Source organism: Lagopus muta, chromosome 1, assembly GCF_023343835.1.
Source record: "Lagopus muta isolate bLagMut1 chromosome 1, bLagMut1 primary, whole genome shotgun sequence".
Taxonomy (NCBI): domain Eukaryota; kingdom Metazoa; phylum Chordata; class Aves; order Galliformes; family Phasianidae; genus Lagopus; species Lagopus muta.
Window position 1 is genome coordinate 87,142,262 of NC_064433.1, and position 17,245 is coordinate 87,159,506.

Below are 17,245 nucleotides of genomic sequence, written 5' to 3' on the forward strand. Positions count from 1 at the left end.
TCCCTGGTATTTTTGTGCTATTTCTTATGTGATTGTCAAACACTTTACTATAGGTACTGAGCTGTTTTCATTTTCACCTTTTAATTTGATTTAGCTGGTCCAGGAGTGTGAAACATGACATTGTCCATCTTTTCTTAAACAGCTCTTCATGTTACTACTGCTTGCCATTTCATTTTGCCTCCAGTTGTTCTTAGCTTGAGAGAAACACCAGTGAGGTCTTAATCTCCACACTCCTTGTTTCAGGTTTCCTCAAATACTTGCCAATCTGATGCGACTGATTCTACAGAAGTGTGTCAGAAGTCGTCGTTGTTTCAGTTTGCAGAGGTGAGTTTCTTTAAATTGTTTTTTTTTTCCCAGTGTTTTCTTTCAAGAGTTATCTGGTGTTCAGCTGAAAGAGAAATCAAAAAAACTGACTGAAATTCATGGTAGCATTTCTTCCTTCTTTTGGGGGTTACAGTTATTGGATCGCGTGTCAGGTAGATGCATCTGATTTGAAGTGCAGATGTGTTCAGGAACACAGCTGAAACCCTAGTGTAATAATGGAGCTGTGGTTTAAGCAGTGATGTGGAGATCTCATTCCTGCACTTGTGTCGACAGACTCCAGTTGATACCTACATTTGGATGTTATATTATGTCATCTAGCCAGGTCAGATGGGACCTTGGGCAGCCTGATCTGGTACTTGATCCAGCGATTAGCAACCCTGCCTGTGGCAGGGAGGTTGGAACCTGATGATCTTTGAGGTTCCTTGAGGTCCCATAGAAACCATTCTATGATTCTTAGTGACTGCCTTATTCACCAGCTCTATCAAAAATAATTGTAGGTTTGGAATTTCCAAAATTTTCTTCTATAACCACAAAACAGCTCTGTGCGCTTCTACAACATTGCTATTTATGTATTTCTAGGAATTGCTATACAGTGCCACTGAGATGAGTTTTTTGCTTTTAAATATACCCTACTTCATTCAAACAGATTTAATTGGCATAAATATCACAGGGTTACAAAGAATCCAGGCCCTTTGTAAGCATCACTTGCTTGCTTACATCTTTTCAACTTCTGAAATGATCTTAATCCAGTGACATAAATATTTAGCTAAAGCAATATTGATTAGACAGGATGCTAGACAGTATTTGAGTGTCTGTGGGGAAAAAGAAAATTGTCACAGGAGGGGCTTCATTTTGTTATTTGGTTTCACACCAGCCACAAATCTCACTGCCTTGTCTATATTATTCATCTCTTCATATGCTTTCATATTTCTCTCTAGATGTCATCACTTACAGAGCAGGTAGATGCCAATCCTTGCGTACATAAACTGATTTTAGTTTTAACATTAGCTCACAAGACCTTGAGCTCTAACTTAAAAGCTGAGACTTTCAAAATGTAGTAGAGGTAGATTAATGCACTGAACCTTTATTTCTGATTAAAGGCTAGTGTGAAATATAAAATCTGCGATTAGGCTCCTAAAGAACTTACTGGCTTTTCTTGTTAGCAAGAGGGGAATGCCTGATTCGCCATCAATTAAAAACAATTTTTAGAAGCTCCTTAAAGTTGATAAATTCCAGTGTTAATTATGAAAATAATTCAAAATCCAGTGAGATACTTCTGATTACTTACCCTGTCAGTTGAACAACATGGTATTTTGTATGGTTCGTTTTGATAACGGTCTGTTTCTTCAGTGTTGCTGTAAAGTCTTGCAACCAATAAGACAAATACAAGTCCAAATACTGAGTTCATTTTACAGTGCTTAAACAAAAAAAGTGCCAGAATCATGACTGTACAGAGGAACTGTGCTGTGTTGCAAGATACGCTCTTGCTAAGGGCTTGTGAACTCCGACTTTGCCTTACCCATCAAAGAATTACAGTGAATGCAAGGAAATAAGCTCACCTACACTGCTGAAGCTTGCAGTTCAGAAGTAGTTCACTGATATTCAGTAACTAGAAATGCATATTAGCAAGTTTATTTTTCGTGGATGTTAAACTGTTTGTAGTGAGGCTGCACACATTTGGTATGCAGCAAGTATGTGTATTAGCAGCAAAATAAACGTTACTTGTGCCTAGATGTACGATTAATTTGAAGTGCTGTTTGCAACAAAAAGAAGTGACACAAGCTGGAAAAGGTAAAAATAAATATATATTTTTTAAATGCAGCTTCCTTAGTTTTTGGGATAGATCTGTTATCTCTTCTAAAAGTATGTGTATGTGTTGTGCCTCTGCCCTCACTTATCTTCCGCACAAAGTAGCAATTTGTGCTCTATCAGCGCCACCATTCTGTGCCTGGGTCTTTAACTGAATAGTGAAATATAGTACAGTGTCAAGTTCCTGTTATTAACTCTCTTTTAACATATCAGTGGGCAAAAACAAGCCCCTCAGAAAGGTTCTAGTCTGTTTAGTTGGTCCTAGGAAAGATTTCCATTGTTAAAAACGATTCAGGATCACCATTTACATGTCTGCTGGGAAAGCAGATAGTGTTTGCTTGTTGAAGTTTATATGTTGAAGTTTGATAATGAAACTGAAGAGCTAAATAATTTAAAAATTATTTTCCTCACAGATCTCTTCAAGCACATCACAGCCAGGAGTTCCAGGAGCTGTAAAACAAACGGAAGAGTCTGCATTATTTCAGTTTGCTGAGGTATGATAGCTAAAACATGGAAGGAGAGGCTCTGAGGAGGCATGGAGCCAATAAGAGTTGTCACTGAAGGTTAAGCAGCTTAGGGATATTGGAAAAAAATAAGACCTTCTGAAGTGACACGATGCACTGCTCATGGAAGAAGTTGCAGTAGTGGAAAACGGTAGCTGCCCTAGACATAGGAATCCTCTAAAAAATAGGCTTGCAGGTCAAAGTCTGCTCATAACAGCTGCCAGGATATGTAGCAGCATTGTTAGGTGGTGACCTTTAAGTTTGTAAACTACCCTTCAGTATGTAAGCTATCCTCCTTCCTTCGTGTGTTGAAAATTTAGAGTTCTTATAGGTGGCTTTTAGAAGTTTCTTCACCGATGTGTTTAATGTTCCTCTGTAAACTGATTTCTCACACATTCTCTTTTTCTCCATTTGGGGGAGTCTGATACTGCTCGCAGAATCTCTTAAACTAAAGGCATACTCAGTGTGTATGTAAAGGAACTACTATTGGAGCTAGTACTATGCTGGAGGAACATTATGGGATGAAAAGATGCCCTGTTGATTATTCCGTGGGGTTACAGAGGCTTGACTACAAACAACAGACTTCCTTCTCTTAGATATTAATCTAATTGTATATATTGTATTTTTAGCTTGGTTAGGACGATTTATTAGGCCTTGATTTATTCCTTAAAAATTCTAATTACAAAAAAAAAAAAAAAGTTTTTATTTTTTAAATAAATTAAAAAAAATTAAATTGTAAAGAAGCTTCTGTATGTGCTACTTTTTTTTTTTTTAAGTTGCAGGTTAAACTGAAAAGTTCTACCAAGGAAAGTTAGTGGAATTTAGCAGGTGAAGCCAAGAAAGTAAAAGATCTAAACTACAGAGCGTTCTTGTGAAATTTTTTTGACAAGACTTGCACAAGTAAATTTGCTAAGTTAGTTTCAAAAATCTTGGCCATCATACATTTCAGTTAAACAGCAATTTTAGTTATATGTGAAGTTGAGCAGAATATGATATCCTTCCAGTATAGAATCACAGAATGACTCTATAGAGACCTTTAAGATCATCTAGTTCCAATCCTCTACTATAGGCAGGGTTGCCTCCCTCTAGACCAGGTTGCTCAAAGTCCCACAAGTGCAGCATTTTCAAACATTTCATGAAACCTGACTCACAGCACCTTCAGAGCTTCACAGAATCTAAAATCAGTTCTCTCCTAAATGATGAAACAACAGAACATTAAACCTGAAAACTGTCTTAAGAATGTGGAAGTGTATTGGATCTCATACCACTATGCTAAGGCAACTCGCTTGTCACATTGGAGTATGCGTATGAATCATCAAATATTGGGGAAATGAGGTGCCTAAAAGTTACTTAGATTTTTGGAGAGGACAAGTTTAAAGTCAGGACTTATCTTTTTTCCTGTTAAAAATCCTGAAATGTTACTGTAGTCTGGGGGAAGTTGTATTTTCTTGGCTATTTTTCAGTGTCTAGAACTACCCATCATCCCAAAATTAACTTTATTTCAAGGTTATTCCTCATATGTTTCACTGTCGTTATAAAACCTCAGTGGCAGTGACTAACTTTGTGTTTTATCTAAAGTAACAGAGAAATGATTTTAAGATTGCCACTTGATTTTCATTTGCTTTGTTCCAGGGGAAAATACTATGCATGCATGATAAAGAACCTCTTTAAGCTGCTTTTTTTTTTTTTTTTTTTTTGTAATTATTCTAGCTATTAAAGCTGCTTGTGCTCTTTCAGTTATAAAGACTTTAAAGTTATAAAGACTTATAAAGACCTCACCCATTTGCACAGGGTGTCTTTGTCAAGTCTGGCAAAAATCCCATTCCTTTTTGAGCCACTTCTTACTGGGTCTTGTCAATATGAATGCATTACTGCATTTAGTAAACTAAATTATGGTAAGCAATTTGCAATAGATTGCTGTCAGCAGTGTACGGTGCTACAAAAGAAAAAGAGGGAGAGAGGGAGAGAAAGTAGTTATATAGCCAGTGGCCAAGTAGACCTGTGAAGAAATGTGAATTGTGCTTGTGGTGCCTGGAGACTTCTGGCAGCCATCCCAACTCATTTTTGGTTCTGACTGGGCGTTCTTCATATGTTTCCTTTCTCTTTACTGCTTTGCAGCAGGGTGAGTGAGAATGTTTCTTTGTGAAGACGGTGGTCCCATTAAGTAGATTTGTCATCTTAAATGTACTCCTTGAGTAGAGATGTCCAAGTCTGCTGTCACTCAGAAATGGCTCATTATATGCTGATGTAGTATAGAATTCTTTCTTTAGAACCTCAATCAGCCTGGCTTTCTGTCCCACGTGTGCTGTAGTCTTCAATTAAAGCTGATAAGGATACGATTAATGAGACATGCCCTATGTTGACTTGCTGCAATAGCTGATCAGAATCATGGGAGTGATACTTTGCTGGATCCTCTGAGTGTGCATGCAACAATTGCAGTGGTCTTCCAAGATAACACGATGTCCTCATAAGTTGTTGCTTGCTTGTTTGTTTTTAATTTTGGTGTGTGGCCAAGTTACGTTCTTGGCTCTTTCTCTCTCCTCTGATCTTGCAAATACTTGGTCATTCTTTTTTTTTCTTCTCACTGCTACCTTTGTGGAAAGCCAGTATGTAGGCAGTTATTTCTCAGTAGTGGGTTGTGCTACTTTGCATGACGGTCGTTTGCAAGCTGCCTGCTCACATGGGCTGCTTGCTGTTGTTCTCCTTGCCATGTGAGGGAAGCAGAGCAGATGGGGTCCCTTGCTCTCTTGGTCTTACATGGATGTGTGTTTGGCAAATGCAAACAGATGGTGAGGACTGCTCTGTAGAAAAAAGACACCAGTACCTCTCAGGCTTACTTACATAAAGTTTTATCATTTACTAAACATAGATAAAGCTTCCAGAGAGTAACAGCAGTAAAACTGCTGGTTTAACCATTTTAAGTAAAATGAAGCTGAAAAACCCAAACTCTTCACTTACAGCTGCTCTTCAGAAGCTTTCCTCTAGGTTGATTAACTGAAATACATACAATCATATCCAGCATTCAGAAGAGTAGAATTCTCCTTGCTGGTCCAACAGTTTATCATTGTTAAAGAACAAACGTAAGCGTGAGGATGGCTTTTTCCTTCTCACATACTCACTTTTAGTAGACTTGATGGCAACCCTTTCTGTTAAAGCCTTGAAGAAGTCTTGAACCAAAACTTTGATCAAAATGCTGTGAAACTGAGACTGTGAGATCTAGTTCAGTTTGTTCTCTTCCAACTTCTCTTAGGTAAAGCTGTAGTCTTCCATTATAAAGTCATTATTTAAAATAAATATACTTGATGTTTGTCTATGAACTGCAATCATTAGATATCTTTATTGAAATGAAATGGCTGGGAGGTGGAGAGATGAGTGAAAAACTGACACATGCATCCTGTGCAAACTACAATGTAATACAGGAGCTAAAATATCACCTGCATGGTTCAAGGTATAGTAAGTAACTGGATCATAATGGTCCCTAAGTTACGCCTCAGCATAAGAAGGAGCTATTTGTGATTGTGGTACTGCAGGTACTGATTACTCTGATTAAAAAAGGAAGGTAGTGTTTAGGCACAGAATGAGCTATGTTATCCCTTGGAGACCTGATTGATCAGCTTCACTCTTCTGTCACTTCGCCAGGAACTTTGGCAGAACAGGTTCTAAGTAGGTCTCTTTCTTTCTTTTCTTTCTGCTTGTTGTCTTGCTGATGAAGGTTTTTGTGTTGCTTTTTTTTTTTTTTCTAAAGAAGAATTTTGCATCCCTTTCTCCTAATTGGTACTGCAAGGTTCTCACATTTTGTTAAGAGTGCCCAATCCATTGTCAAAACTAATTTTTTTCCTCTTTTCTCACATTGTGCATCAGAAGGCAAAATATGCCTGCATATTCTCAGGTTGCACTTTAATGTGTGAGCGTTCCTTTTCTACCATTCATACTGTGCTGAAGAAACCATTAAGAACTGAGAATGTATTACAGTAGAAAGAGGAAAATGTAAAGCTCCCTTCCCATGAGGTACAGGGTACAAGGAGTCTTGGGATGTTAGGTGTGTTCACTGAGCTACACCAAGGGAGAAATAGGATTTTGAATTATTTTAGTTTAATACTAAAATAATAATGCATGGTCAGACATTACTCAACATATTTTTAGTAGCTGGCAGTTAAGAAAAAAAAAAATAATCAGGATTTATCAGAATTATTTTTTTCATATAATTAATCTCCTTGACCATGGAAAAGCTGTTCAAATAATCCAGTTATTAGCAACAACAAACTCAAATGCCAAGAGGCTACTTTGATAATTTTTCCATCCAAAAGGTCATGATCATATATGTATATTTTTATAATGAGGCAGATGTCAAAGAAACACTCGTGATCTTGCCCCTATCTAAAAGTTTTCCAGGACTTCCACCCCAAGCACTACTATGTAATGCCATACCAGACAAAATAAAATACAAGAAATAATGGATAATTGTTGTGTTGGTGAACTCGTAATACTGTGCTTGGAAGCAGGTCAGAACAGTTTGGCAGCAAAAGCAATTCTGAAATGCAGTGAGAATTATTTAGCAAGCACTGGTGCTAGCACAGCAACATCTGTATAGAAAGCTGATCTCCAAATGTAAAGACATTCTTTCCTAAAGAAAGGAGGTGAAATGAGCATCCAGTGCCTGTGAAAATAAATAATCTTCCTCTATATCTGACCAAATAATGCCTGGGCTTTACAGTAGAATTTTATTGAACACTGAGCACCACAGTTCATGTTTTGAACGTTTGTTCATGTTTGTACGTTTTGTTCAACTGGAGAGGCATAAAACACACAGTGTGATCAGAATATTATTGGTGCTTGTGTTCTTCTAACTTCTAAATGCCTGTTACGTGTTTTTTGAATGAGTTTTCTAGTTTGAAGTAGAGCCATTTGCCAGAACGATCTAAAAGTGACAGATTTAACTAATTCTTTCTTCACTATTTTTCTTGCTTCCTTCTTTTCTTTCCTGATTAACACTGAAATATTTTCTCCTCTGTTCATTTAAAACCTAGATTTCATCAAATACTTCCCAACTGTCAAGTCCTGAGCCAGTAAAGCACTGTGGGAAGTCGGCACTCTTCCAGTTGGCAGAGGTAAAATTTATACTCATTAACAGCACAATGAGAAGATGTGTGGTTTTCCCCCCCTCAGAATATGAGTTGTACAAGGCTTGCTCTAGCATTACATTCTGTATTTCCAGAGGCATAACTCAGTAAATAATCAAATAATAAGAGAGTTAGGCAGTTGTAGTGGGCCTGGGGAACCTAGTTCTTCTTTATGCATTTGTAAATGTGCATCTTTTATTGGACACCGTACAGAAGTTGTATCTCCTTTCAGGAATATTAACCTTATTACTGTAATAAAAACTAACCCCAGGACAATAGCAATGACAAGACAATTACATTATTTTTTAATGAAGAGGTGAATACCGGGATTCAAAATGTGAAGTTTTATTTAAGAGCCTGGAAGGTGTATTGCTGAACTGGGGACCCAATAGTAAGAGAAGAAAAGTAAACTTTGAGATCATCCAGGAATCTGTATGAAGGCTTGGACGTTGAAGTAGTATGCTGAATTATGAAGTTTACAGTGTCAGTAGAAATTAAGAATACAAGGCAAGGTCTCCCAGGATCCTAGAAAATTTCTAAGAGTTTTCAGTGTAACCTTGTGGAGGTCTCCTTTTTCACATGGATAAATCAAACTTTTGAGGCTTGGCTTATAAATGTTAAAATTATATGCTGCTTTCCAAGTGAGTAAGGGAGGTTCCTGCCACCTTACTCATCTACTTTTTGTTGTTTCCAAAATGATTTCCTTCAGTGAGGAAAGTGGTTCTTTGGATCTTTTCTAGCAGTGTCCATGCATATGTTCTTGCTGCTGAGGCTAATTCCTCTCAGAGGAAAAAAAGATTGGAAGCCCTGAAAGAAAACGCCATGCTCTGAGCCTGCATAGATGAGTATTTCATGCCTTGCAAGGATGGTAATGCTACTAGGAAGATTAACTTTGAGGACTTACATGAGTAGAAGAAAATTTACCTTACCCTAGAGGCAATCTCTGGCAGGAATACTGTTTGTTCACGTGTGCTGCAACATTATCAGCCGTGCCAACGCAAGGGTCATTACCCTTAGCTACCATCAGTGACTGCTGCAGCCCTGGGACAGAAAAAAGGCTCGTAACACCAAATTGGAGATGCTAGAAGTTTCAGAGGTGTGCTTTGTTATGAGACAGAAGTACTGTTCTGTAGTACGGCTGTTGAGTTCAGCCTGACTTTTGGAAGTCACCATTCAGAGGTGCTATGTGACTATGAAGACCCAAGTTCAGGGAAGTGCAGAAGCCTGTCCACAGGAGTGCGGGGTTAGTGCTGCATTTTGTGGAAGAAGTGAAGCTTGAGTGTGGCAGTGTGGCTTCAGCGTGTTGGACAGGTTTCCACGGTCTCTGTCTTGACTATTGTGCAGATGGATTCCTACAAGGCTATGTAAATATACAGAATTAGTGTTAAAGGCTCTGATTTGAAATGACAAAGGCGTGCTTAGCACATCTTCCTTATCTCTAGTTCTTATAGTAGATTAGAACTGCTGATTTTATTCTTTTTTTTGTTTGTTGGTTGGTTGGTTTTTGGAGATATCTATGATGCTGGATTGTAATTGGACAAATAAAGTGAGATTCAGCTTAACTTTTCAGATAGCAATTTAGGACCTGGTTTGGAGTATCCCACAAAAACTAAGCTCACATCATTTCCAGGGCATCTTAAGTTTACAGGTTCATTTGGAAGACACTTGTGCTGTGCCACTGTAACTCCAAACCACAGATGCTGTGCACTGGAGGGGGCTGGACTGCTGTCTGCATGCTGCTTGCATGGCAGAGATCCTGAGCGTGGGAGCCTGTCAGCTTTGGCATGCCACACTGCTCTGCTTCTCCTACATCTCTCTTATGTGGATTCGCCAATTTTATCTTATTTATTCCCCACTCTGTGCCTTCATTTTCTGTATTTCACAGATGGTGATAAAATGTAAAAGCAGATGTAATACTTTCCTAAAGATTTCTAAGAATTTCAAAGCTCTAAAAGCAGTTGGAGCAGCCATGCTGCAGCCTGAAGCCTGACAGGCTGCTACTAATCTACTAATCAGCTCTGCTAGGCCTTGTGCGGTGTCTGAATGCACAGACACTTTGTCTTCAGCCTTCAGTGCAGGGGGAAGGCAGTGGCTGAGTGCATGTCACTTCCAGGAGGCAAGGAGATCCCTCCTGTTCTGCAGGGTGTTTGCAGCACTAACAATGCCTGGCTGTAAGCAGCAATCAGAGACTTGTGCTGGAATCATCAGAATTTGGGAGGCATAGAGATAGCATTCTTAACGTTTTTTGTTCTTTCCTGTATGGCAGTGATGAGTGTGATTTCTGCAAAGCAGGTTTTTGGGCGCACGTTGGTTGGAAACAGTAAAAGCTGAGCTGATAGAGGTACTGGAATGAAAGCAAATGCTTTAGTTCCTCAGTTCCTAGAATTCAAGTTCTTTCCAAGGGAGCAATTGTAAGAAACCTGCAAGGTTGATCAAAGATTTTAGAACATATCCTTAACAGTAAACATTTTCTTCTTCATACTGATGTTCTGAGACTGATGCTTTGATAAATTCAGAAAATTATTTCTTTACTTCTAGCTGAAAATTGTTGCAAAACACTAAAATGCTGAAGTAGAATACAATCTAATAGATGTAGAAAGTTTCTTTGAGAATAACTGGATATCTGCTTGCCAAACAGTTTCCCATATGCTGAAGAGTAATCATGAAAGGTTATCGAAACCTTGCGAGCTCCTACATGACTTTGGTTTCATAGCAAATCTGTTACATGAATCCTGAAGGACACTTCCAGGCAGTGCCATGTCCTGATAGAACTAAGCTTCTTAAACTGCGACAGTGAAAGAAATTTGCAAACCAATGTCTAACAAAGCTTTCAGAAGCATCAACTGGATTGTGTGCTTGTATAGGTTGATGCAGTGCCCTAACAGAGCCTCTGGAGTCTATTTACACCTGAGAAAGTATGTACTTCACTTCATCCTCCAGAGAGAATCCTGTCAAGAAGATCCCCAAATCTGGAAATAGTTTTTAATGTCCATGGTGTTTTCTACTGGTGCAGTGTAGTAGTGAGGTTTTATTTGTAACAGCACACACACATCTATGCTTCTTTTTGATATGCTTATGTAATCTTATGAATGCATTTTGTCAAGAGGGAGGAAATAATCCTTTCAAATGATGTGATAAATATAGAAGAATTATTCTGGAGAAATAATGTTTTTCTTTATCCTTCTCCTTTGTTTGTTTGTTTGTTTGTTTTAGATTTCTTCAAGTACATCCCATTCAGGTCCTGATTTAACAAAGCAGTGTGGAACATCAGCATTATTTCAACTGGCAGAGGTAATACTAAAGTACTGATGACTAATTACTACAGGTGCAGTGGGACAGAGAAGTTAATGGTGTCGATAGCCCAAGTCTGGAAGTCGGTACATTGCCACAGTTACAATTACACTGTAGCTTATGGAAGTTTTTACAGCTTGGGTGTAAAATGGTAAGATTACTCCAGATTAGCAATCAGTTTGGAGACTTCTAAGTGTCCATGTTGCAGTTGATGAGAAGTACCAATCCCTGATAGTAAAGGGGTTATCCAATCTCCATTTGAATCACTTCAATCCCTCCTTTTAGGGATTAGGGTTTTGACTAGATGGGTTTGGTTGGTGGGGGATCAGAATAGAGTTCAAAGGAAGGGCTGGGCTGGTCTGTTGTTCAAACTGCTTTGTCATTACAAATACCTTTTAAAAGGCATTAGCCACTTTTGTTATTTTTTGCCTTTCATACATACTACTGTAAGAATGAGCAGGCCAATAACTTTTCTTAAAGCTCTGTTATAATTCTCTTAGCAACTTCTCCATCTAAGACCAGTTAAAACCAATGCCTTCTTACAGGAATGTTGTATTTCTTTTGTTTCTAAGCTTTTTTCTTTCTTTTTTTTTTTTTTTAATATATGTTCCTAATCTTAAAGACTGAACTGTGAGTTTATTTAGATTTTACAAAACAAAAAACACTTTCTTGTAGCTACATATATAGCCTTCTGTACTACTGGTTGCTGCAGGAGAAGCAAAGGTAGAAAAGAAAAAAAAAAATCCATTGGTGAGAGAGTGTGTTTAATTGACAAAGTATCATTAATGTTCAATGAGTTGCATTTGTAAGATTGATCCTTGGCTTCTGGAAATCACAGACTGGTTTACATCATAGTGCAGTGAAGCCACGGAGGTACACTGGTGCCAGAGCCCAGCTCAGCAAAGTTATGGGATTCTCACTGGTGTAATCCAACCTGCTTATGAACAGACAGTGAGCTGCCAATTCTTCAGTGTTTCTAATGGTCAGCCTAGTTTGACTTGTGCCACATCAAGGATTTCTACCCAATATGATACAGAAGGAATTTTGGAAATTTATTTGAGAGTCCTGTCATTGCTGATGTATGTTTCTGTAAGTGATTTTTTTACTTTGCAAAAATTTGAGAAATCCAAAATCGATCCGAGGAAAACCCAGTGACTTGCAGAGTACATCCATTCTGACCACATGGCCTGTGGGCTGAGCTACAGGATAGGCGACATTGATGTCTGGTTCAAAGCAAGTCTCTACCATCTGATTTCACTCCATGTGGCTGTTCAATTGATAGTTGTTTTAGAAACAAAATAGAACTTGAAATTCAGGTTAGGAAGCCATAAGAGAGACTGTAAGAAGAAAGCCTGCCTTCCCATGGACAACTGCTTGACGCTGTGAAGTGCTAGCCTCTGTAGCAGTGTCAGCATGACTTACAAATGATCCAAAACTGAATGCATCTTCCAAGTAATTGCTGAAGGAACATGGTAGTTTGAGAGACCTTGTTATAGCTCTTATTTTGAATATCACTATTCTTCAGACAGAATGAGCTGTTTTGGTTTCCATTAACATTATCTCCAGGAGGAGATAACCATAGCAACTACTACTGCTTTGCAGTTCTTTGCAGAATAGGGCTGTGGCATTAGAATAAAAATTTGGAAGGCTTTTATAGTATCTTCCAAATCATTTTTCTCTTCGAAATAAAGGAAAATGATTGCTGAGATTTGGTCAAATTTTTTATTCACTTTTGGAGGCCATTTGGAAAGTGGAGCAGAGAATTGTTTATGGAGATATTTGGAAACTGCGAGGGGTATGGATTTGAGATTCCATACAGCTTGACTGTGGTGACAGTGAGATACTGTATTGTTCCATTGCACTTGAGATGTTCTGAAAAATCAGTCTAGCAGTGTCTTTCCAGGATATGTAAAAGGCACTTGAAGGATGGAAACACAACTTAGAGTATTATGTTTTTGTAGGGTTTTTTGTTGTTGTTGTTATTGTCTTTTACAGCAATAGAATCCACTAGTCTTATTTCATCTGCTTCATTAGAACTTCGGCATTTTTTCAGTATTGTTCTTCAGCATAGTTTGCTTTCATAAATTAGGATCCTAGAGAGATTTCCTGTGTAGCACTCCTGATAATACAGGTAAGTAATGTTAACAGTTGATGTTTATTTCATAGTAACTATTTTTAACTTGCTTTAGATGTGCCTTGCTTCAGAAGGGGTAAAAGTGAAAGAACCTGGGAAAATAAAAGTGGAAGTATCAGAAGATGTGACAAGGGAAGTTCCTGAAATGGAAGTGGAAGAACTGGAGAAGACAACAATAAAAGACTCCTGTACAAGAAAAATGGAACAATCAGAGACATTGAAAAACTGGGATGAGACAAAAGCTGAGGAATTAGAAACTGTAAAATGCAGTGATTTTACTAGTCTTCTAAAGGATAGCAATCCTTTTGAGAGAAATGATAACACAAAGGATTACGTGTGCCGTTCTCCAGAGCTTTCATTAGCTGAAATGAGTATCCTTGGGCTAGGCAAGCCAGAAAAGTTGAAGAAGAAGAAGAAGAAAAATAAGTTGGACCGGCACACGAATGAAAAATCCACCCCTAAAAAGCCTTGTAAAAAGAGGCAGTCCTCCGAGTCGGACATTGAGAGTGTAATGTATACAATTGAAGCTGTTGCAAAAGGAGATTGGGGTGCTGAGAGACTTGAAGAAACTCCACGCAAAAAAGCCCGCCCATCCTCAAATGTGAAGGGAAGCATGTTGGATACAAAATCACCAAAGAAAAAAGTGAAATCTAAAGAGAAGAAGACATCAAAGGAGAAACCCATGGAGACCACCAAAGAATCGAAGCCTCCTGATTTCCTTAGTATTACAGCCAACAAGGAAGTACCCTGTGAGGCTTCTGATAGCATTAAAGTGGAACCACTGACCCCAACAGAGGAGGTGGTGCCCCAGAGCTTACCAGAACAGGTCAAAACAGAGGACAGTGACTGTGTTAAAAAAATAGAAACCTGTGGCTCCAGGAAATCAGAGAGATCTTGCAAAGGTGCTCTTTATAAAACTCTGGTGTCAGAGGGCATGCTTACGTCTCTGCGTGCTAACGTGGACAGAGGTGGGTGGTTTTAACTGCTTCATTTACAGCATGAACCACACAAGTCTGCTGTGGTATGGGAGGAAGAGCAACGGTTTATGTTAAACTGGTGTTTAAGAAGTGTGTGATGGGGTTTCTGTGTCTGATTGCCTGAAATACTGGGGCTTGGGGGCTTCATGGTCCATGGCAGATCATCTTGAGTCCTGCAGTCTGCATTCCTATTTATCTGTGCTTCTTTGGTTTTGTCTTTTGTGATCTGAGATTTAGCTTTTTGACTGAAGGCTTGTCCAGTTGATTCATCAGCCTGCTGATAGTAGTCTGTAGGATCTGTGTTACATACAACCCTGACCAATTGCCTTCCGTGTAAATGTCTCTTGAAGCTGTGGCTCTGAGCACAGTTGCCCATCCTACAAAAGGCAGAAATGTTGTGCTTTCCCTTTGGTTGTTAGTTTTGCTGTAGGTGGTGAACAAGAAAACTGTGCCTTGAAAAGGATACATTTGAGACTGAAAGCTTCCAGAAATTTTCTTGAGATATACTGAAATATGTTTTTCGAAATAGTAGATTTAAATGGGTAATTATTCAAAGTGGAAATGAAAAAAGGTGCTTGTAATTTGGGTAAGTTTGTTACTGTAAATCTACTCATTTCTTTGTCTTCCTTCATACCTCAGAGGATCCTGATTCTGAAGGTAGTATATATGTAAAGGAGGGGGAAAAAAAAAGTCGCCAACAAGTTGATTATCTTGTTCGGGCAGGGGAAGAAGGATTGTTTTGCAGCTCCTTGAGAAAGGTCGGACATCATAAATTGCATTGATGAATGGATATGCAAATTTCTTCTGAGCTCACCTTAGCACATTTTTCTAAGATGAGAAACAATTTTCTGCCTTCATCCCAGGAAAAAGAAGCTCAGGAAAAGGCAACTCCTCAGATCATGAAGGATGCTGGAATGAAGAAAACTGGGCTTTTTCCCAAAGTGGGACAAGTGGGAACAAAAAACTGAAAAGGCCTAAGCCAAAGGAAGAATTTGTTTTTGGGTAAGTTGCAGTTTTACACTGTTCAGAGTTTTAACAAGGTCAGCCTGATACCTTAAGAGTGAGTCTTCCCCATAGCAGTCAGTGAATATCTAACACTCAAACATTTTAAACTACATAATCAGGATGAGATAGAATTCTTGAAAATTGCCAACCTCTTTGGTTGAGTTATACTCTAGATTCCTGCTGGTTATATATATCCCAAAGTAATTTCTCTGAGATCTTTCCTGGTTTGCACAAATGTAAACAAATTTGAATGACATTATTTGCTCACTTGCTTAAGAAAAAAACAACAAAATACAATATTTACCTGCTCAGGAGATGAAGAGGGTTCATGATATTTTCAAAGCACTTTACAAACAATATTTGAAGATTTGAGTAGGTGTTCAAGCAGCGAAAACAGAATTAGACTAGAAAAAAAGAGATTTCTTTGCCCACTTGAAATTGCTGATGGAAGAAAACTAAGTACCATTCTAATATTTGTAAATAATTATGATAGATACACCATTTTGCCTCCATAGAGGCAAGATGTATATACAGTAAAGGAATTAAGTATACCAGAAGAATAATTAATGATTTCAAATGCATTGAAATTTAGTACAGCTGCATAGAATTAATCTTCTACTATTTGAATAATAATTTTTGTAAGAGTACTAACAGACTTATTTAACTGCAGGCATAGCTGTAAAATCTGTTTGGCCCTTCATACTAACTTGCATATTCTTGAAGACTTCCAATTATCTGAATTCAAAGGGTGAAAATGAATTTAAAAAGGAGTAGATTTTCCATGCTTCATGCTTAAAACTATAATGTGTTTCTTTTGTGCCAGCCTTTTTTATGCCCTTTTTATAACCTGTTCTATAGGAAATATAGCTCACATATGCAGCTCACATATGCAGCTCACTGTGCAGCAAAGATATTAAATTGGTGAAAGTCTCCAAGCGTTCTCTTGTTTGGAGCAAAACTAGTGGTACACCTTGTATTTCTAGTGCAGTGCATATAAACTTTGTAATTGTCCAGATTTTAAATAAAAAAATTGGGAAACTTTTAAGTCATGTTATGGCATGAAAACCAAGTGGATTTCCTAGCCAAAAAAAAAAAAAAAAAGTAGTTTCAAATAACTTATTCAAGGTTGTTATGAAAACTGTGTACCAATTCATTTGACAGATACTGTTCTACCATAGTTATCTGGCTGGGTGGGAAAAATGCATATTTACAGATGTTGGTTCCTGATTTAGCCATGCCATTAATGAATATGAGCTCTGTAAAGGCAGAATTTGTGGAGCCAAAGTGCTGAAGAAGGTATTGGTTGTCCTTGTTCCTTACTCTGCCTGATCTTCTGTCTACTCAAAGAGCTGTTCTTACTTTTACTCACCCTTCTTAAACCTTTTTGCTCCCTTCATCACCTTTCAGCATTAGGGCATCTGTCTGTTGGGTTTTCTTGCTGCCATTGGAGTTGCTCCTTTCTCCCCTTACTTTTCTGTGTCCTCTTAGCTTCTTCTCCATTGGTAGCTGCCTATGTTTGCCCTGGCGATGCATGCCAGGTGTGCTTCGTCTGTGTACAGCTGAGTAGAGGTCAAACAGAGAATCATTTTGTGTACCAAAGGTTTCAGAATGCAACTGAATTTACATCATGTTTCAAGAAAAACAAAAAGAATTAATGTTTACTGTGGCACTTCCAAGTGTATGGAGTCTGATGGCCATCTCTTCCAACAGTCACAGAATCACAGACTCGCAGTCATGCCAACATCTACTGAGTTTTAGTTTTCCATAGCAAATAGCTATGTAGGGTTCCTGAAGCTATGAGCTAATTGTATTTCTCATCTCCCAACAAATAAAATAAGAAGAGAGGAAATATAATCCCCCAGAAGGAATACAAGGCTAATTGTAATCCTGAAGTACAACATTCTATAATTACTTTTTATTTCCCCAAAAGATTGGATCACTTGCCTTTTTTTTTTTCAGATAGTGTGACATTTTTGCTCTAGTTTGAATTGTTTTTTCCATTCCAGCGTGATGTGACTTCTTTATGTGAAATTGTCCAGATTGTTTATCTATTGGTTTTGCCTTTTTTCCTTCCCCTCATAG

The 17,245-nt window shown here is 38.2% G+C and overlaps 1 protein-coding gene across 20 annotated transcripts in view; it reads left to right on the top strand.

Annotated features, from left to right (window-relative positions):
• Positions 1–17,245, top strand: part of BBX (BBX high mobility group box domain containing) — a 140,080-nt gene that overhangs the window by 89,097 nt on the left and 33,738 nt on the right. For 19 of the 20 annotated variants that reach the window (XM_048965861.1, XM_048965852.1, XM_048965823.1 and 16 more), the window contains 6 exons: positions 244–324; positions 2,547–2,627; positions 7,664–7,744; positions 10,970–11,047; positions 13,237–14,149; positions 15,022–15,160. In XM_048965861.1, coding sequence (XP_048821818.1) covers positions 244–324; positions 2,547–2,627; positions 7,664–7,744; positions 10,970–11,047; positions 13,237–14,149; positions 15,022–15,160 — 1,373 coding nt within the window. The remainder of the gene's footprint in view (positions 1–243; positions 325–2,546; positions 2,628–7,663; positions 7,745–10,969; positions 11,048–13,236; positions 14,150–15,021; positions 15,161–17,245) is intronic. The other variant, XM_048965889.1, reaches the window with a different exon arrangement.